This window comes from Mytilus edulis, chromosome 3, assembly GCF_963676685.1.
Source record: "Mytilus edulis chromosome 3, xbMytEdul2.2, whole genome shotgun sequence".
NCBI classification, from domain to species: Eukaryota; Metazoa; Mollusca; class Bivalvia; order Mytilida; family Mytilidae; genus Mytilus; species Mytilus edulis.
In genome coordinates, this window is record NC_092346.1 from 63,961,071 (window position 1) to 63,982,300 (window position 21,230).

The window sequence follows — 21,230 nt, forward strand, 5'->3', positions numbered from 1 at the left end:
GGGAGAGTCCTTAGGGTCACCCTACCCACTCCTGTTTGATAACTTAGAAACAGATGAGATCCCCACCCCTCAACAATACATATTCATGTATTGGACAATATAACAAATCAAATGAAATATAGGGGAAGTCACTGGGGTCCCCCACCCCCTCCTGTTTGAAAACTTGATAACGGTCGAGATGCCCACCATAAACCCTATATATTCATGTATGGGACAATATAAAAAATCAAATGAAAAATAGGGGTAGTCCCTAGGGTCACCCCACACCCTCTTGTGTGTGTTTTGAGAACTTGTAAAAGATTGAGATGCATTTTCTCATGAACCGTGCATCCAAAGCTAATATGTTGTTACTGACAACAAAATGAAGGTCAAGTTCATTCAAGAATAACGATTTTGACTTTTACTGTTAAGGAGTTATGGTTCTTGAAAGATTGAAAAATGGCGTTTCCAGTCGTGTCCGTGCATTTACGCATGAACTGTTTAATCAAAGCTTCCCAAATTTTAATATGTTGTTACTGATGAAAAAATGGAGGTCAAGATCAAGAATGACGATTTTGACTTTTACCGTTCAGGAGTTATGGTTCTTGAAAGATTGAAAAATGGTGTTTCCAGTCATGTTGTTGCATTTACTAATGAACTGTTCAACCAAAGCTTTTCAAATTTTAATATGTTGTTACTGATGACAAAATGGAGGTCATTTCAATAATGTCGATTGTCGATTTTGACTTTTACCGTCCATGAGTTATGGTTCTTGAAAGATAAAAAAATGGCGTTTCCATTCATGTTGTTGCATTTACTCATGAATCATTCAACCTAAGCTCTTTCAAATTTTAATATGTTGATACTGATGATAAAATGCAGGTCAAATTTGATATTGACGATTTTCACTTTCACCGTTCATCAGTTATGGTTCTTGTGATATTGCCAGGAGACAAATAAATGTTAATAAATCCGGTTTGCTGTCGTTGTGACAGCCTCTTGTTATGTTTGCCTTGGTTTTTGGTTAACTGCCTACAGTGCTTACAGCGCTTTGATTTTTTCTTACACTTATTTAATTTCTCCAATGACAATGTGGGGATGTGGGGTATGTGAGCGTGTTCACTAAGGTTCTTTAATTTTCATTTGATTTTTTTCACTACATGTACATCTAAAACAACATTATATCTTATGTTAAAAACAATAATACATTGAATTACATGACTGTAAATTAACTATATGTAAATATCTGTTTTTTTATTGTATTGTAATTTGTATGTGAGGGCCTAAGGGAAGATTAGTTTATTGTAACTATCTGAGTTTACTCTCTTTAAATAAAAAAATTATTATTATTATTATTATAAAGACAAGTACAAACAACTGATGGTCCTGATAGCCATATTTTGTGAATGCACAAAATGGGGTGGGGTTAAACCAATTAAGTGTGCCCAAAAACTTCCCCTTTAGTCAATTTAAATCATATGTCTTTATAAAGTAAACACTTAACAAACTCACTGGATGACCACTGACTTTGATAAGGAAATAATAGATGTCACATACTTTTGAAAGACTACCCTTTCTAAAGATTACGGTACTCATGAAGGTATCCAGAGCTGTCAGTTTAATACCAGCTCTCAAAAAAACGGAAAAATAAAAAAAAAACTTCGCTCAGGTGATGAAATAATGCATATTACTGGTATTGAACAAACAAGGTGAAGAACTACTTTAGTTATTTGCATGATAAAGATGTGCAAATGATATTAAAAGTCTGCTATTCAATCAGTTATTTTATGAATATAAAAATTAACCATTAAATTTTCAATGTTCTTATATGCCATAACATAGCTTAACAGCAGATAAGTCTTGAATTATTGTTGTTTGAATCTGTGCCTAGCAATGAACATCTCATGATGTTTGAAATTTTTCTGACAGATCTTATGCATTATGATGTTTTAAATTTTACAAATGAATTATTCATTTCAGATCTTTTCACTGGAATCAAACACATATCAGAAGTTACGGGTTTCCACAGTAACCACAAGATATTATTACCCATCATCCTCCAGGAAGTTGTGATTGATGACAGATTTACTGATGTATTTATTTGTTAAGACTGATTTTACTATATTTTTACTGTTGAATATTTTTTTTAAAGTTTTAAAAACTTTATTTCTTTCTGCTTGACTTGTAAGGTAAAAGTTTTAAAAACTTTATTTCTTTCTGCTTGACTTGTAAGGTAAAAGTTTTAAAAACTTTATTTCTTTCTGCTTGACTTGTAAGGTAAAAGTTTTCAAATTTTAATTCTTTCTGCTGGGCTTGTAAGGTAAGTGTACAAACACTGGTTGTCAAAAATATTATTTTGGAAAAAGGAGACACTATTTAAAAAATACTTGCTATTCAGTCTGTTGTTTTTCAGAGATTTTTTTTTATCAGATAAGGATGATTTGTGTTTAAAAAACATTTTAAATTGATGATAAATTTAGTTTTTCTCATTGAATTTGAAGTGGGCTAGTGAAAACTCTTAGTTTGGGTCTGCATCCATAAGTATATACACTATGAATGTCACATTAACTTTATCTCTGTTACGTTTAAAATTTAAAACTAAAATTCAGTTATAAGATACATTAACCTTCCATAATGTAATTAAGTATTGTTGTGCATCTAGGGCAGCATAACAGCATTTGACACCTTATTGACTTCACTTTTATAACTAACCTCAATTTTGAATGGAATTACCCACAGTTTTATAACATGGTATAAGGGGGTAAAATAAACTCCAAACAAACAAATGGTTACCTGACATACTTTTTATGAACAAGTTTAGTTTCAGAAGTGGTGTACAATAATTTGTTAATGTGAGGATGCATACAATGGAGAATAAAAGTAGCCCACCAAAAGTGGGTCACTCTGGCCTAAATTGGATGTTAATTGCCATTGGTTATGTTTATTATCTATAATTTGGCTGTTTATACATTATTTATGTAAACAGATGGGTCATTTTTACTTCTCACAACTCATGGAGTTTGATAACTGTTACTTCTAAATTTAGTTCTGGGATACCAATAGGCCATTTATCTAACACAAACCTATAAAACAGATGTGGGATTCATAAAACATAACTACCTCCTAATAAAAGTAAGCCATACTGACATACATTTTTTGCTTCAAATACTGATGGTTAAATTTTAAATCTGGTATTATTTCTCCCAACACTTTAAATCAAACTTACAATCATGTACTGATGTATTTGTTTCTGTTGGAAGTTATTGCCAGCACAAATTAAAGTAATGCAGTGTTAATCTAGGTCTTTTTGATAGATAATCAGTAATTGTATGTACTTGCATTTGCATAGATACGTTAAAGTTCAAAGCAGAATATCATAAAATCAGTTCCTTCAACTGTTGCATTTTCTTATTTAAATAGTTTTGTAAATGCTTGATAGTTATGTCTTCATGTTGTTTGAAGTCATTATAAATATGCTGCTTATTTGTTTGTTTAAAAAAAATTGCGTACATTCACATGAGACGCAGAATTTCTGATCTATTAATAAGGCTTTTGTTTTATTCATCAAAGAAAAAAATCTCCTTATATTTGCTTATTTGTATAAAACAATAGAATTAATAACCATATTTATCATAAGAAGAAAAGTAGAGGCCTATACATTTATAATTCAATTTTGAATGTATAAATATTTACTCTTTGAAATTTCACCCAAAATATCAGGGATCTCTATTCAACTTATCTCTTCCTAAGAATAAGGTTGCCAATGTGAAGTGTACGTTTGGATTTGTACCTTATGACATGCCAATTAAAAATTAGACTAAACATGATGTCAGAAAAAAGTAGGGTATATTTATATTTCATTAACATGTAGTTGTGCTGATTTTGCATGTGATGTTTGCTGAAGCACATCAATAAGCCTTCAGTTAATCAATACACCACAGTACCTATGTAAAGACTTGAAAAAGACAAAAATCAGGGATGCTTGTTTTCGTGGGATTTTAATAAGCTGAAAATTCTTTTCATTTAGGTTAGTGAGGAAAATTGTAATGCAAATTATATAGGAATATATTTAGGTTTGAATATATGTACACTAAGCCGTATACTAATATGTATAATTACTGGTAAATGTACATAATCTAGAGAAGTGAACATTGTTAATATTTCAAACTATTGTAAAAGTATATGTGATAAGCTTGTTACTATTTATTGTTGGCAATTTTATCTTGGACTCTATATATACATGTTTTTGTTACTGTTGATACCGGTTTATATTCTGAGTGTGAAATACATTAACATTTAACAGCTTATGATAAGTTTTTGTTATTTTTTTAAAATTTAAGACAAATTTCTTCATCTTAGAAAACTGATGATGTGTTTATTCTATTTCAAGTATTTGAAAGAAGCCTTTATTTTTACAATGAATTGTTCTTGATATTTTTCAATTTTAAGTATTTTAGAAATTAGTGCAAGCCTTGTTTTTATTGAAAATACAAAAATGTAGTAGAATATGACTTTCGGGAGGAAATTAAGCGATTTGTAATGTAGATTATGCTATTCTTATTATTTTCATCAACAAAATGCAGCTTGAATAACATTTTGATTTCATGGAAACATGTAAAATAATGTGAAACAACATTATTTAGTATATGATGTAGAATTCTTAATAATTAATATCCAGTAGGATTTGACAACATTTAGTTTTTTTCCCTGTGTGTGAAACAGATATATAGAAAATTGACCATCCCCATTTCATAAGCCATACATTGTGAACTCTCAATCAATGTCTTTTATTTTGACACTATTAATGGCATTTTTCTGAAATATTTAGGGCCTTATCATTACAACGTTAATTGTTCATTCCTCCCCAAACTTGTATGATAATTCATTTATAATTTAATATACAATGTAATAGAAAAAACAAAAACTTATTTAAATATTCTAACATGGTCTCAGATGGTATTACTATATATTTCATCACTATTAGCTTTATCCAATAATGAAATTTCTCAAAATACATAGCTTTTTGGTTGTGCATTCTGTGTCTATATCAAAGTGTCATTGAAAATGATGGAAAGACTACATATATATGTCAAAAAGATCATGGAAAGACTACATATATATGTCAAAAAGATCATCTTTCTAGTCTTTCTCTTTATCAGGAGTATCATACTATCGACTTTTATTTCAAAACCATTATTACTTCCTTGTAATATTTATATTGATGTAATTATAATTTGATTATGTAGAGTTTATATTAGAATTTTATTTGTTTAATGCTTAGCTTTACTATAGGAATGTGCTATAACTAATTTTATTAAAAAACTTGGACAATCTTTGTAATGATAACGCTCAATGAATTGAGTCATATATATACATATGTATATTGTAGCTTTGTGTATATGTGTGTCTGTGCATGATTATTTATGATATTTCTTGCACCTAACAGTTTTAGGGTTTGCATTCAAATCCTTTACATGACATGATAGTTATTAATTTTTTTGGGATTTTATCACTATTGAGAAAAACAAAACAAAGTGCTTTTAGCACAACATTCTATATTTTTAAAAATTCTATACTATAAGAATAAGTTCCTATCCATGAATGTGTTAAGACATTTATCTATGAAATATAAACTCAAATATTCAAGTTTCAAATGATTTGTTGTTGTTTAATAATACTTGTCTAGAAAATTACTTAAATGATGCACGGTGCATGAATCTAGTTTCTGTTCTAAAAATATCAATGATGTCATTGTTAAACATAATATTTAAAATTGCAGTTATCTTCCTTTGTCTATAATTGTAGAGGAATCTTCCAATTTTAACTCAATTTGATGTTAACATTATAGTTCCCACTGCAAAATGAATGCAATCTGTATCCTTTAGTGCTCACCAACACTATAATTTTGTACTGTTATGGTACATGTCTGTCATCTATTACACATCAAGGTAGATAAAGTTAAGACAAAAGGATTTTTATGTTTAAGAAGATTACATTGAAAGGATAAGGTTCATCTTTTTAGAGAAAGATAAAGAAAAAAAATAGAAAAATGAGAATGTGGATATGGATATAAAGCTATTCTATGCATTTTCAAAAGACAAACGATTTTTTTATACCCCTATACCACCATATAATTCTTTCTTTTCTCATCAGTTGTTATATATACTTTTATATATATAAAAAATATTGCTTATTTGTTTATTGGATGGGATATTTGAACTCATTTTAAGTAGCCTAAAGATATACAAGTTTTCAATGGGATACAAATATCAGAATTCATAGAATCTTCTTTTTGGTGGGATTTTAATGGAATTTTGTTCTTATTATAAAACTAGATTCAAATAAATGATAAAACAAATAAGTGAGGTACTGATAAGAAAAGCTTGATACTGTATAATGCTGGGCATTGAGCAATTGTTAAATTTCTTAGTGCTACTAGGTACATAATTTTGGTGCAAATTATGGAAAATCCCTAGATGTATAAATAGTTTGTTATTATTGATTTACATATATATTTAAAAGGTTATGAACATAGAATACAAGTGCAATTATTGTTGTTGTATATTCCAATTGATTGGTAGGATTGCTATCAATAGGTTTTACCTGAAATTGTATTATTCTGTACAAAGGATCACCCTTTTAATTTTATGTACATATACACATAGCTCATCTGTTTATAAACTCCATACTAATATGTTCTGTTAAAGATGTTTGCTGCTCTTCTTTTTGACTTTTTGTCATTATTCATGTAAAGCCTTTCAAAATTTTGTCTGCTAGCCTCTACTTTTCTTTTCATAATTTTATTACCTGTATTTTAAAAAGCTTATAAAATCGTTTTTATTTTTTCATAGGAAAAAAGTGTCAATGTTAAATTGATGAAAAGTCTAGAGAGATTAATTTTTTGCCAAATTTTCAATTTATTATATCTCATAAAAAATGACATAGATATTTTTTTCTGCTTTTAAGTCCCGTTAATTATATACTATCAATGTTTAACAGTCTTGTAAAATGTTTGTTATTTTAAGACAGAGAAGCAAACATCCTTAAAGTGTCATTAGAAATGCAGTATATTGAATGAACTTACTGTAGACAGACTTATACCCTGGATATTTCTTTGTTTTTACTCATATTAGGCCAGTGTAACCTATATTTGTGAATAATGATTATTATTTTATCATGTCTTAATCTGCTTAACTACATTATTTCTAATCTGACTAACTTAGCCTATCTGTTTTCACCGTAACTGGAAAATATAGTCAAAATATTTGCTTGGCCTTGTACACATTAGGTGTGATATAATCGAATTATCTACCCAATGCCATTTGCTTAGATGAGACATATTGATTAAAGTGAAATTATGATAGATTCATTTGAGTTGAAGCTTGGTCATTTGGGGTCGAACAACTGGTCTTTTTTTTTGATAGCTCATGACAAAAGTCAGTTTAATCCTTGCAAGGAAATTTGGGAATGCTTTTCATGACATTACTTGGGATTTATTTCAAATTGTTTGTTAGTTTCTGTATTATAAATTTCACATTTATATAAATAGATACTCTCATACATGTATATGTTATGTTGGTGATGATGATGTGTTTAGATTTTGTTCATATTCCTAAATATTTGAAGCCACATTATGGATATGAGTAAATATTTAGATAAAAGCACAACGTCATAAAATTTTATAAATCCTTATAAATCCATACATAGTATGTCATTTTGTATGACTTCAATTACACAACCCTAAAAAGGGAAGGCACATTTTAACAGCAGGTTACTTCAATGTGATCTAATATTAATTCATTCTTTCAATAAAATGTATCGGAGAAAAATGGCAACTCTGTAGTAAAGATTAGAATATATAGTTTGCAAGTTAGATTGGACTAATTGAGTACAATATAATGTTAATAGATTTTGATGCACATGAATTTTCAAAAGTAGACTACTTTCTTCACATGAATCAAGAAAATAAATGTTAGTATAAAAGCAACAGTGGTTTTATTTATCTGTATTTACGTGAAAATTACTAAAAATAATAATGTAACAGATAATTAAGGTGGTACCCAACACCTTGACTAAAATTTATTTGGCTCGTTTAATTTTCATAAAATTTTTACAAATTACTTACTTTTACCCTTTGACAAAAATATAAAAATTTCAAAAAATTTGAACCAACCAATTTATTAGAACACTGGTTATATAGCAGTTTGACAAACACTAATTTTGATCATTGAGAAGCTTAATATTCCTTTAACAACACAATGTAATTAAAATGTTTAGCTGATTTTATAGAGTTATCTCCCTGTAGTGTTAGGTATTACCTTAAAAGCTTTTAATATATGTTTATTTATTATTTAATATGGATTGCTTTTCTTTATTTATACCTGTTTATTTCTAACTTGAATATGCTTTTTACAATCAGCTCAAAATTTGTGTTCTTGTGTAAAAGTTTAGTAAACCCATTGAATGTGCAAATTTAGTTATTAAACAAGTAAATAAAAGTTATCTAGAAACTGAAGTGCAGTTTCATAAACCCCTATTTTTTTTTTATATTACTGGTAATCATGAAAATCATGTTGAATCATGTCAGATTATTAATTGAATCATTTTAATATATTATGTTTTGATATATAAGAAATAAAAAAAAACAATCTTTCTAATCCATTGCTCCATTATATTAGTATGGATGTTTTTATAGAATGATAGTGCTGGTGTAGAATCTATTATGACTGACAGTAATACATTATGTGTTACCTAATCCTTCTATCAGCATTGTTAAATATACTTGTTGTTATATTAAATGACTTCTCAATACAGTTGTTCTTAGTTTTTAATCAATTTTGGTCTTTGCATAATAAAACTTGATAGTTCTGAGAACCATAAGATATATGTGGGGTATTCATCATCGACAAGACAGCAACATTAAATCTATCACATAACCTTGAACATGATGTGTATATTACTTATGTAGTTTGCAGTGAGATTTATGAGGCAATTTATAGCAGTATTAATTATTTACTAGATTTCCTAGCACAAATGGTTGAAATTTGGTTTATTACATCAAACTGTGTTCTTTACAGACAGATGTGGTGTGATTGATCTCTATCAATGCATTTTACTCTAACAGGCACCATTAGGTGTAAAGGTTTGCTCCATGTTGGAAGGCCTCAGTGACTTTGAGATACAACAATAAAAGTGATGGTCCTTGCTTTTTTGTTTTTTCAAGTGTGTGCAGTATTTTTGCATCATATATATTGGTACACATCCCTTTATCCATATATTAGACTATTTAAAAATGTTATGTAAGGAGTTATAGTCCTTGATCTATTGAAAAATGGAATTGTATGTTGTTTCCATGCAAAATGGTAGTCAAGTTTGGTATTGACCATCTTCATTTTTACAATTCAGGAGTTATGGTACTTCATAGATTGAAAAACATGCATAAAATGTGGCTGGTAAAAAAAAGTGTGAAACCTTTCAAAATACATTTCAACTATTAACACAGAGATATGTCTTGCCTTTTTGTAATTTTAATAATGCAACTATTGAAATTAGAATAGCAACACTCTAACATGTATGTTATGCAAATATTCAGTCAATGAACCATGACTGAAGATACATGGCTAAACAATCTACATGATAATAAGGTATGTCAATGCCATTACAACTGCATACCAAATACCATTGACTTATCATAAGTCGTTCCCTTTAAAAAAAACTTTAACAAAAACATTAACTTGTAAACTATGTAAAAGTTTTAATGACAATAAACCATGAATTAGTGTGGCCATATAATTTCTATGGAAATGAAACTTGCAAATGCCAATACATTTGCATACAAAATATCACTTACAATAAACTGTTTATCTTAAACGAATCTTATCACTAACTAGAACATGTAAACTAAGCAAAGTTTCAATATCAATAGACCATGATTGAGGGGGTGGGGCCAAATAGACTCATTGAAAATGACATGTGCTAATGTTTATACTTTATACAACTGGATACCAATTAACATTGGCCTTCCACTGATGTTTCCCTGTAAACTGACCTGATCACAAACTAATACATGTAATGTAAGCAAACCATTCAAAGTCAACAGACCATGACTGAGGGGGCAGAGCCAAATAATATTCATGGCAATGAGTTGTGCCAATGCTAATACAAATGCATACCAAATATAAGTGACCTAGGCTACCACAAGTGGCTCCCATAAAACTGACCCAATCACAAAGTAATACATGTAAAGGGGGCGGAGCCAAATAATCTCCATGGCATGAGATGTGGCAATCATAATACATCTGCATACCATATAACATTGACCTACCACTAGTAGTTCCCCATAAAACGGACCTAATCACAAACTAATACATTGCCGCTGCTGATTTTGGAAACAGCATAACTATGTCTTGCTTTTTGACTCTCGTCAAGGGGAGACAAAAACCTAGTTTGCATCAATTTGACAACTTATTCTTTGTTTTCTCATATATAAAAAAAAACATAATTATAAATAAATTTATTTTTTAATAGTCATTCACATGTACACATCAACAAAAATAAAACAACAAACACTTGCATACAGTAACAAAGTATCACAATATATCAAGATCTTTGAATCAATGCCCTTGATTCGATTGTACAATAATATTGTATTGCTCTCTCCTTTTGTAGAATGGAGAAATAAACTTTTAGGATTGAGCAATAATCTATTAACTACTAACCACTAGTTTTAAGATTCCAAAAGTGAAATATTACTTGAATTAAATGCTTAAGTTTTCCACCCGTAATATACACAGGGTTAACATCAATTAACCATGGAAATTGGATAGTTGGATAGATGTATATAGAAACAGAGCGTCAACTGTAAATCTTCATTTATCAGATTCCAAAAATACATAGCACTTCAAAGAACTGTTTAGTGCAGAAGACAAATTTCAATATTCCCCATTTTATAGTCAGGAATTTCACAGAAAATAAGTATTATCTGCATATACAATTAAAGCAAATAAATAAGGCACATTAGCTTATAGAAATCACCAGTAATGCTGTCATTAACATATCTAAATACTTATACAAATGGTTAGACACTTGTGAACAAAAAACAAGACATTATTGATTACACTAGCAGTGTACTACTTCTACCTCTGTAAGTTTATAGTTCTGGAAGAAAAAGTTATCATGAATACTAACAGCAAATGTAATAAAAATATTAATACAAGAATATTTATACAGTCAGAAAGACACAAAATTATAAAATAAAAATTTATTTTACTTCAAACTTAATATAAATTTCAAACTCATGGTGAATCCTTTAAATGAATATGTTAACTTAAGCACATACACACTATGTATTTTTTTTGGTGATTAATCAATTATTAATAAACAAATCAAAATTTGAATGTTAATTCTAACCAAAAAATATGTGTGGATATTTTCTAAGTTTTTTTCACTTTAAAAATCCACTCTTCTCACTTTTATTTATGTGTTTTCATTTGACAGTTAAATAAAGCTGTCTTAAATAAGTACTTTTGAAATTCTAGTTTTATCATTCAAGATCAAATTTCTTAGAGAAAAACCACTATTACCATTTATCAGGTTGATGTTCCAAAATATAAAGCAATATGTCAGTGACTAAAACTGCAAAGAACACTTTAAAATATAGCTTTTTGACAGTAGGTAGGTTAAATTGAAAACATAAATGCAATTTGATGAAAAAATAACCTTTACTTTTAAAGGAAAAAATAAATATTTCATAAATAAAACACAAGAAGTATAACATGTCAGTATCTTGTCCTCATTTGATATCTTCTTTAATGATTGGTCAGATAATGTGTCTACATTTGATATCTGTTTTTTGATTGGTCATATCTGGTATCAACTAAACTGATTGGTCAGATGATTTTCCTAATCTGTGTCTCAGTGATCCATCAGACTGAAAATATAAATAGAAAATCAACAGATTATTTCTCAGGTTTACTAAAACGTATAAAGTCTAAAATTAACAGGAGATGTGGTATAATTGCCAATGAGACAACTCTCAACAAGAGACAAGCATGACACAGAAATTAATAACTATAGGTCACCATACGGTCTTCAACAATGAGCAAAGCCCATATCGCATAGTCAGCTATAAAAGGTCACAAAATGACAATGTAAAACAATTCAAACAAGAAAAGTAACGGCCTGATTTATGTGCTGCAATTTATGTACAAAAAAGAGGTTCCGTTTGCAGGATAATGCTGAGTTCACACGTAATTCGAATTTGATTTGCATTAACTAATTCTAATTAGTTTCATTCACATTCGAAATGTTTTACGTCCTAACGTAAATTCTAATTCGAATTGCAATTCGTGTTAAATTTGATTTACTGTCCAAACAACGTTAACTTTTAATTCGTATCAACAAAACCGGATTTCTCAGTGATTAAAATGTGAATAAAAGGATTTTAAGGAATGTTTGTAATGAAACAGCAGCCCACCAAACAAAACATAATTAATCTAGAGGTCAACATACGGTATGAAATGATATACCAGTGTACACTGTATGTCAGGTTCTAAATTGCCGAGTCTTAATTTTTAAAAGCCGTAAAAATTATCAGCAGTCCGTTATCACTTTTCTTGAGATGTTTCTCACTTGAACCACAAACAGGGAGAGGTATTTGTTATTCACATGATTTTATTTCATGAAACAATATTACCAATTTATAGATAGTACTTTATCCGCAAAATATTTATACATCTGAAAAATGTCACTGGTAATTTGCAAAGATAATGTAATAGAAATTGTCTGCCAGCGATGCTGTGCACTTTAGCACTAACATTGAGGTTACAAAGGGGGGACACAATTTTTTAGGGTAAATCGCGTTTATTACGGAATCAAGAACGGTGACCTATATTTGTTATTTTAGATTCGGAGAAAGCATGACAAAATGCAGTTTATGCAAAAACCAGGTGCTCCGCAGGGCGCAGCTTTATACGACCGCAGAGGTCGAACCCTGAACAGTTGGGGCAAGTATGGACAAAACATTCAAGCGTGATACAGCTCTGAATTTGGATTGTGATCAAATTTTTGACATTACATGGTTTTTTTTTACACAAAACAAATGTCAAGATTTTACAAATCAATTAAAGATTTCTTCTTCAAACTTTTTAAATCTAAAATTAAATAGTTGACACAGCATAGGTTTCTGACACAGAATGAATGTGGTCTAATGAACTTAAAAGGTTTTTTTTGCCTTTGAGCAATTCACTATGCTGTTGAATATTAATCCTCTCAAAAAAATGTTTGAAGAAATTTTCTTTTTATTTATGAAATCTGAAATGAGAAAAATTTAAAACCCCCCCCCCCCTTTTTTTCACATCCCTGTTTCCCTTTTTCCAAAACTGATATCAATTCAAATTTCTAATGGAGTTTGCAAAAATAACTACTCTTTTAAATACATCATAAAATATTAAAATGTAAAATAAAGTGCTTGTTATCACTGAATGGTAAAGATTAGTTGGTAGTAAAAGTGAATATACATTGTTTATTGTATAAAACAATAAAAAAAAACTTCATCAGCAACATTTTTTATTGGCAAATTTCCAATGAAGTTATTTACAAAAAGTTATTGGCAAATAAAAATAGAAAATGACATCATAGTCATGTCTGGCAAATGTCCAACATACATTATCTAAAAACATTTTAGATAAGATAAGGAAAAAAAGCTTCATCAGCAACATTTTATACTGGCAAATTTCCAATGAAGTTATTTACATAAAGTTATTGGCAAATAAAAATAGAAAATGACATCATAGTCATGTCTGGCAAATTTCCAACATATATTATCAACTACTATTCTATACAAAGAAAGATAACTCCAATTGAAAATTAATTAGATATTTCTTGCTATTGTGCAATACTGTGCAATTGAAAATTTCTTGCTATTGCACAATACTTGATATGGAATCCTGATTTGGATCAACTTGAAAACTGGGCCCATAATCAAAAATCAAAGTACATATTTAGATAAAGCATATCAAATAAGCCCAAGAATTTAATTTTTGTTAAAATCAAACTTAGTTTAATTTTGGACCCTTTGGACCTTAATGTAGACCAATTTGAAAACTGGACCAAAAATTAAGAATCTACATACACAGTTAGATTTGGAATATCAAAGAACCCATTTATTTAATTTTTGATAAAATCAAACAAAGTTTAATTTTGGACCCCCATTTGGACCAACTTGAAAACTAGGCCAATAATTAAAAATCTAAGTACATTTTTAAATTCAGCATATCAAAGAACCCCAAGGATTCAATTTTTGTTAAAATCAAACTAAGTTCAATTTTGGACCCTTTGGACCTTAATGTAGACCAATTTGAAAACGGGACCAAAAATTAAGAATCTACATACATAGTTAGATTCGGCATATCAAAGAACCCCAATTATTTAATTTTAGATGAAATCACACAAAGTTCAATTTTGGACCCTTTGGGCCCCTTATTCCTAAACTGTTAGTACCAAAACTCCCAAAATCAAACCCAACCTTGCTTTTGTGGTCATAAACCTTGTGTTAAAATTTCATTGATTTCTATTCACTTATACTAAAGTTATTGTGCGAAAACCAAAAATAATGCTTATTTGGGCCACTTTTTGGCCCCTAATTCATAAACTATTGTGACCTCAACTCCAAAAATCAATCCCAACCTTCCTTTTGTGGTCATAAACCTTGTGTTAAAATTTCATTGATTTCTATTTACTTGTACTAAAGTTATTGTGCGAAAACCAAGAATAATGCTTATTTGGGCCCTTTTTTGGCCCTTTATTCCTAAACTGTTAGAACCAAAACTCCCAAAATCAATCCCAACCTTTCTTTTGTGGTCATAAACCTTGTGTCAAAATTTCATAGATTTCTATACACTTAAACTTAAGTTATAGTGCGAAAACCAAGAAAATGCTTATTTGGGCCCTTTTTGGCCCCTAATTCCTAAAATGTTGGGACCAAAACTCCCAAAATCAATACCAACCTTCCTTTTGTGGTCATAAACCTTGTGTTAAAATTTCATAGATTTCCATTCACTTTTACTAAAGTTAGAGTGCGAAAACTAAAAGTATTCGGACGCTGGACGACGACGACGACGACGACGCCGACGACGACGCCGACGACGACGACGCCGACGCCAACGTGATAGCAATATACGACGAAAAATTTTTCAAATTTTGCGGTCGTATAAAAATGATAAAAATGACATTTTCAGAAACAGTTTATTTCCATTTTTTTTAGGTTTAAAAAATACCACTTTGAGCATCTGGTCCGCAATGGCAAGCAATGCTTGAATACTTGTATAGTTATTCATGTAGTGATTTAATTTTTTCCTTTTTTTCACTAATCACAGCTTCAGATTGAACCCGATCTTAATAATTTACAACGAAAAATATCTGCTCCAAAAAAATTTATAACAGTGCCTAATTTTTTTACAAAATTGCACAAATCCCCAATTTTCAACCTCAATTTTCTAGAAAACAAGCACGGTGACCTATGTTTTATTTTGTGTTTTATTTTATAACTCGACAAGGCCTACAACATATTACAAAATTATAAAATTGACATTTTATCGAGAAACTGTATCGGATGCCTTTAATATGAACTTACCTTACTAATTCCAACACTTAATCCTTTGTTATCGTCTCCACTCAGATCATCTTCCTTTTCCTCTATAATATCAGCATTAATTACATCCTCAATATCAATGTCATCATCATCATCGTCATCATCTTCATATTCATCATCATCATCATCTTCCTCATTTCCATCGTCAAACATTGCTTCATTTATTTCTGAAGCGATATAAATTACAAATAAGTTATAACATGGTTACATTAGTGATATGGGTTGATTTATAGAGATTGATTTCTTGATTGAATATTGCTTGCTTAATGTCAAGTGGCAAACATTTGATTGACATTCACAAGACTTGCAGAGAGATTTAGAATATTTTTATATAAAGTTCCATTCCTTACAACATGGAAATCTTGAACATTTTTTCCTTAGACTTATCACCGTAGAACAAACTTACCATCATCAGTATCAAAGCTACTCTGTGAGACATTAGATGAAGGACTAGGTTCTTCTATTTTAGATACTAGCTCAGCAAGGTCTGTAAACTTAGCAAGAGAAGGCTGTGCCATTGTCTGAAATTAACAGAAATCATTAAACTGTATAATCTGGTAACTGAAGTAATTACTGCCTTAGATCTGGTCATATAAAATATTACATCTTTTCAATGTGTAATCTCTGATAATCAAGACATTTCCCTATTTAGAAACTATGCTATATTATATGTACAATTTACATAACATATAGATGTATTTACACTTTTTGGGTATTTAGCTGAACTTGCTCTAAAGACCCTAGATTTATCTCTGGATAATAATATTAATAAATAATAATCATGCGACAATTACTTTTAGTGTGGAAGGCTCTTTTCTCATTGGTCCTATCTATTGGATACTGCTCTTTTCTTACTGGCCGTATTCAGAGCTAATTACTGTTTCTTGTATCCCAAATATAGCGTACATGATCATTAAAGCCTTTCTTGTATCCCCAATATAGCGTACATGCTCATTAAAGCCTTTCTTGTTTCCCCAATATAGCGTACATGCTCATTAAAGCCTTTCTTGTATCCCAAATATAGCGTACATGCTCATTAAAGCCTTTCTTGTATCCCCAAAATAGCGTACATGCTCATTAAAGCCTTTCTTGTATCCCCAATATAGCGTACATGCTCATTAAAGCCTTTCTTGTTTCCCCAATATAGGGTACATGCTCATTAAAGCCTTTCTTGTTCCCCCAATATAGCGTTCATGCTCATTAAAGCCTTTCTTGTTTCCCCAATATAGCATACATGTTCATTAAAGCCTTTCTTGTATCCCCAATATAGCGTACATGCTCATTAAAACCTTTCTTGTTTCCCCAATATAGCGTACATGCTCATTAAAGCCTTTCTTGTATCCCCAATATAGCGTACATGCTCATTAAAGCCTTTCTTGTATCCCCAATATAGCGTACATGCTCATTAAAGCCTTTCTTGTTTCCCCAATATAGTGTACATGCTCATTAAAGCCTTTCTTGTATCCCCAATATAGTGTACATGCTCATTAAAGCCTTTCTTGTATCCCCAATATAGTGTACATGCTCATTAAAGCCTTTCTTGTATCCCCAATATAGTGTACATGCTCATTAAAGCCTTTCTTGTATCCCCAATATAGTGTACATGCTCATTAAAGCCTTTCTTGTATCCCCAATATAGCGTACATGCTCATTAAAGCCTTTCTTGTATCCCCAATATAGTGTACATGCTCATTAAAGCCTTTCTTGTATCCCCAATATAGTGTACATGCTCATTAAAGCCTTTCTTGTATCCCCAATATAGTGTACATGCTCATTAAAGCCTTTCTTGTATCCCCAATATAGTGTACATGCTCATTAAAGCCTTTCTTGTATCCCCAATATAGTGTACATGCTCATTAAAGCCTTTCTTGTATCCCCAATATAGTGTACATGCTCATTAAAGCCTTTCTTGTATCCCCAATATAGCGTACATGCTCATTAAAGCCTTTCTTGTATCCCCAATATAGCGTACACGCTCATTAAAGCCTTTCTTGTATCCCCAATATAGCGTACATGCTCATTAAAGCCTTTCTTGTTTCCCCAATATAGTGTACATGCTCATTAAAGCCTTTCTTGTATCCCCAATATAGTGTACATGCTCATTAAAACCTTTCTTGTATCCCCAATATAGTGTACATGCTCATTAAAGCCTTTCTTGTATCCCCAATATAGTGTACATGCTCATTAAAGCCTTTCTTGTTTCCCCAATATAGTGTACATGCTCATTAAAGCCTTTCTTGTATCCCCAATATAGTGTACATGCTCATTTAAAGCCTTTTTTACAAATATTGTATACTAACCTGTACCCTCTTCATTTGTGGTTGATCTTTGAATGCTTTTGTATGACCAGGTTTAGGTCTGAATAATTCATCCACTAATCCTCCTTTTATCCATCCATTTAATAATGCTTTACCATGCTGGTAACCAACATCCTATAGAAAAAGCAAAATCAATCAAAATTATATATCACTTCAGAAAACAACTATATGAAATAACTACAAAACATTTTGACTTAGACTTGTCACTAGAGTGCTCCTTATTCATTTCTGACACTGCAGTGTCATAATTGACAAACACTAAACATAAGAATAACAGAGGCCTATTATGATTGGCAATGAGACAAGTATCCACCAAGGTTCAAATAAAGGGGATGTAAGCAATCATAGGCAACTGTACTGCCTTCAATAATGACAACAAAAAAAAACCATACTGTATAGTTCAGTTGGCTATAAAAGGCCCTGTCTTTAGTTTATTTTGCTATTTACAATTCCCTGTATGTTTTATAGTTCAAACAAAAAATGAGTGAAAAAAGTTTCTGGAGTGTCATAATTTACAAATTTTGTACAAAAGACTATCAAAGACATACTATGTTAATGAGGTGTCTGCCCCTGAAAAAAATATCCCTTGTGTAATTGCTATAACATAATATATATTCAAATGGCAACATCATTCAAGAGTAGTTGCTCCTATAAAGAGTCAATGGACCATTTTGAAATTTTGTAGTTCGGCAGATCTTATTTTGCTGGAAGTTTTGCAGTTTTCAGATCCTCTGTAAAAATAAATTATGGGAAAAAAATTCTTTTAAGGGCAATAACTCCTTTCATCCACTGAGGATTACATTTACCTGTAATTTTGACTTATTTATAGATCTTACTGTTGTTATCATTTTTACATTTTAAAGATTCTCCTTATATTTACAGTTTCCAAGATATGGTTACCAAAATCTGCATATTTTTTATATACATATAAGCATGAAAATGCAATCTCCCCAATGTTCTATTTTAGCACCAGTGGCTACTTTTTTAGATATCACTTTACAATTTTCAAACAAAATTCCCTATGGAACATTCATGTTAAAGGGAAACTTCGCGTTTTGATTGGTTTAAAACGTTATAAACAATGGAAATTCAACCAATGACGTAACGTTATTTTCACTTTGGGGTACGAACAATGAAATAACCCATGATGCTTTAGATTCTGAAACGGCCAATTGCTCCCAAGATATGTCTAAGGACCAAAACTACAGTAACCCGATGTAGTCGTAATTGCGTGTTGATATCTTGTCAATCGTACGGTTGTTTTATCCGACTAGTTAACTATAACTAAGTTGATACAGAAAATTTTCTTATCTTTTTTTTTTTAATAACCATGATCTGTTATTTTTAACAATAATGATAGTATTGGAATTAGTTAAAAAGTAAAAGTTTCAAATCATAAATAAGTGTTCCGTGAAACTTGAATTGTTTTCGGAAATCTAATTAGTTCATAATTCTTTTATGTAATAAACTTTATTCAAATAAATTAGGATCTTCGCTCCACTGATCACCTGCATGGCTAAAGGTATTACTCCCAAAGGTATTTCCTGTCGAGCTTGCAAATTCATGCATCGTTTCACTTCTTAGGGTATTGGTCAGTGTACACGGCCGATAACTTATAACTTTCCATTTTGAACTATTAGGTGTATAATATGCATCTCTATCTTGCGTGTCCGAAAGTGATATTATATACTAGTCATTACTAAACTCATACCAAGGATTTGTATAGTTAGTCTAACTATACAAATCCTTGCTCATACGCTTGTTTATGAATAAAATTTCTGATGTAAAGAAAATTATTTATAAAAATATAGATAATACCTAAAAATAAACAACAGATTTGATGAAATAAAAATCTATATACATATTTTTTGTCAATGGTGAAGGACAGATCGGACCATACCAGAAATTTTTATTTAAAAAAATGTACGCACTTGTCGACCATCGTATATACGCCAGGATAAAAAGTTACGGAACTATAGCGCAAATTCAAATATATACATGTATACATTGTACATAAGAAAGAAACATACATTTTGTGTAAATTGTGGTAAAAGTTTTGTTAGTGGACTAGTCCACGTATGCCAACAGTATGTAATCATCAAATGTCGAAAGACTATTGTATACCAAAAGAAGAAGAAGAAGAGATTTAAATACAGGTCGATATATAACTTTCTTTGGCTCATCGAAGTTATGGACATTTATATATCAATTAGATTGTTCTCGAATAAAAGAAGAAATTCGTCATCATCACAATTGTTCCGACATGCATGTTATATGTACGCAACTGGACGTACACTAATAATCCCTAAGGGATGTGAATATTTTCCAGGAAAACTATAGAGTATCAAAGTTTCAAATCAATTTCGGGATTTATTTTCTTTCTTGATATTCAATGACAGCAATTTAAAGAACAAACTGCTTGTCCGCTTTATAGGTATTCTTGCCAGTTGAAACAGACTTATAATAACATTAAACAATAGGGAAAGATGACATTAAATTCGTTCTGTTTTTTTTTTTTTTATACATTGTTGGTCAAATAGCTAAAGTTTTATATATAATTGGGCCCGATATAGTTACGGTGTGAGACGAAGACTATTTTGTTAAGGACATTCCCGATTATGTAAAACAAAATGTTTTTGTTTTTCACACTTGAAAAGCATATATGTTCGTAAATTTCGATTCCATTCCAAAAAGATTCTTAAATTTTCTGTCAATTTTTTAAAAAAATTATCAAATATCTGAAGTATTCGTGCTTTGTGAGATTTGAAATATTTTGATGAAAACATTAATTCCTAAATAGGTAATTAAAGATAACTTTGGATGGACTAAATTATATAATTGCAATTGTTAATGATCTGTTTGAAATATTTAAGGCTGCCGATCCTAATCTAAAATAGTACAATTTTTGGTTCATACACTCGTAATTAGAAGGCCATTTTTATTATGAATTTATACTTCAATTAAAATAATAAAGTATTTTATCGTTACTGAATTAATCAAAAATCATAATTCATTTAAAAGTGATCTTATCATGCTTATGCAAAATATAAAAATATACAACAGCTATCCAGTTATTGTGCGACCTTATTATTCCCGTTAATTAATTAACTTTTTTTTACATTTCTGCAGGGACGTCTATATAAGTCCTTGATTTCTGTGACTAAAACTTTTAATGACTCCCGTTTTCAATTCATACGAAATGTTGTTCACACCTTCAAGCCAGTAAACCGTGACGCCTAGATTTCACTGAATGAGGATCAAAGGATTAGAATTACATAATGCTA

General features: G+C 30.3%; 2 protein-coding genes across 11 annotated transcripts in view; one reads left to right on the plus strand and one right to left on the minus strand.

Annotated features, from left to right (window-relative positions):
- The window catches only part of LOC139514433 (uncharacterized), a 28,043-nt gene extending 23,140 nt beyond the window's left edge, over positions 1-4,903 (plus strand). For 3 of the 7 annotated variants that reach the window (XM_071303708.1, XM_071303710.1, XM_071303709.1), the window contains one exon: positions 1,960-4,903. The gene's annotated coding sequence lies outside the window, so the exon portion shown is untranslated. The remainder of the gene's footprint in view (positions 1-1,959) is intronic. The other 4 variants (XR_011662614.1, XR_011662616.1, XR_011662615.1 and 1 more) reach the window with 2 other exon arrangements.
- A 5,574-nt stretch (positions 4,904-10,477) lies between these two features.
- Positions 10,478-21,230, minus strand: part of LOC139514432 (patatin-like phospholipase domain-containing protein 7) — a 95,819-nt gene continuing 85,066 nt past the window's right edge. For all 4 annotated transcript variants that reach the window (XM_071303704.1, XM_071303703.1, XM_071303707.1 and 1 more), the window contains 4 exons: positions 17,929-18,060; positions 16,035-16,149; positions 15,611-15,795; positions 10,478-11,908 (listed from right to left, as the gene is read on the minus strand). In XM_071303704.1, the coding sequence (XP_071159805.1) occupies positions 11,855-11,908; positions 15,611-15,795; positions 16,035-16,149; positions 17,929-18,060 (486 nt within the window). In that variant the 3' untranslated portion in view covers positions 10,478-11,854. The remainder of the gene's footprint in view (positions 11,909-15,610; positions 15,796-16,034; positions 16,150-17,928; positions 18,061-21,230) is intronic.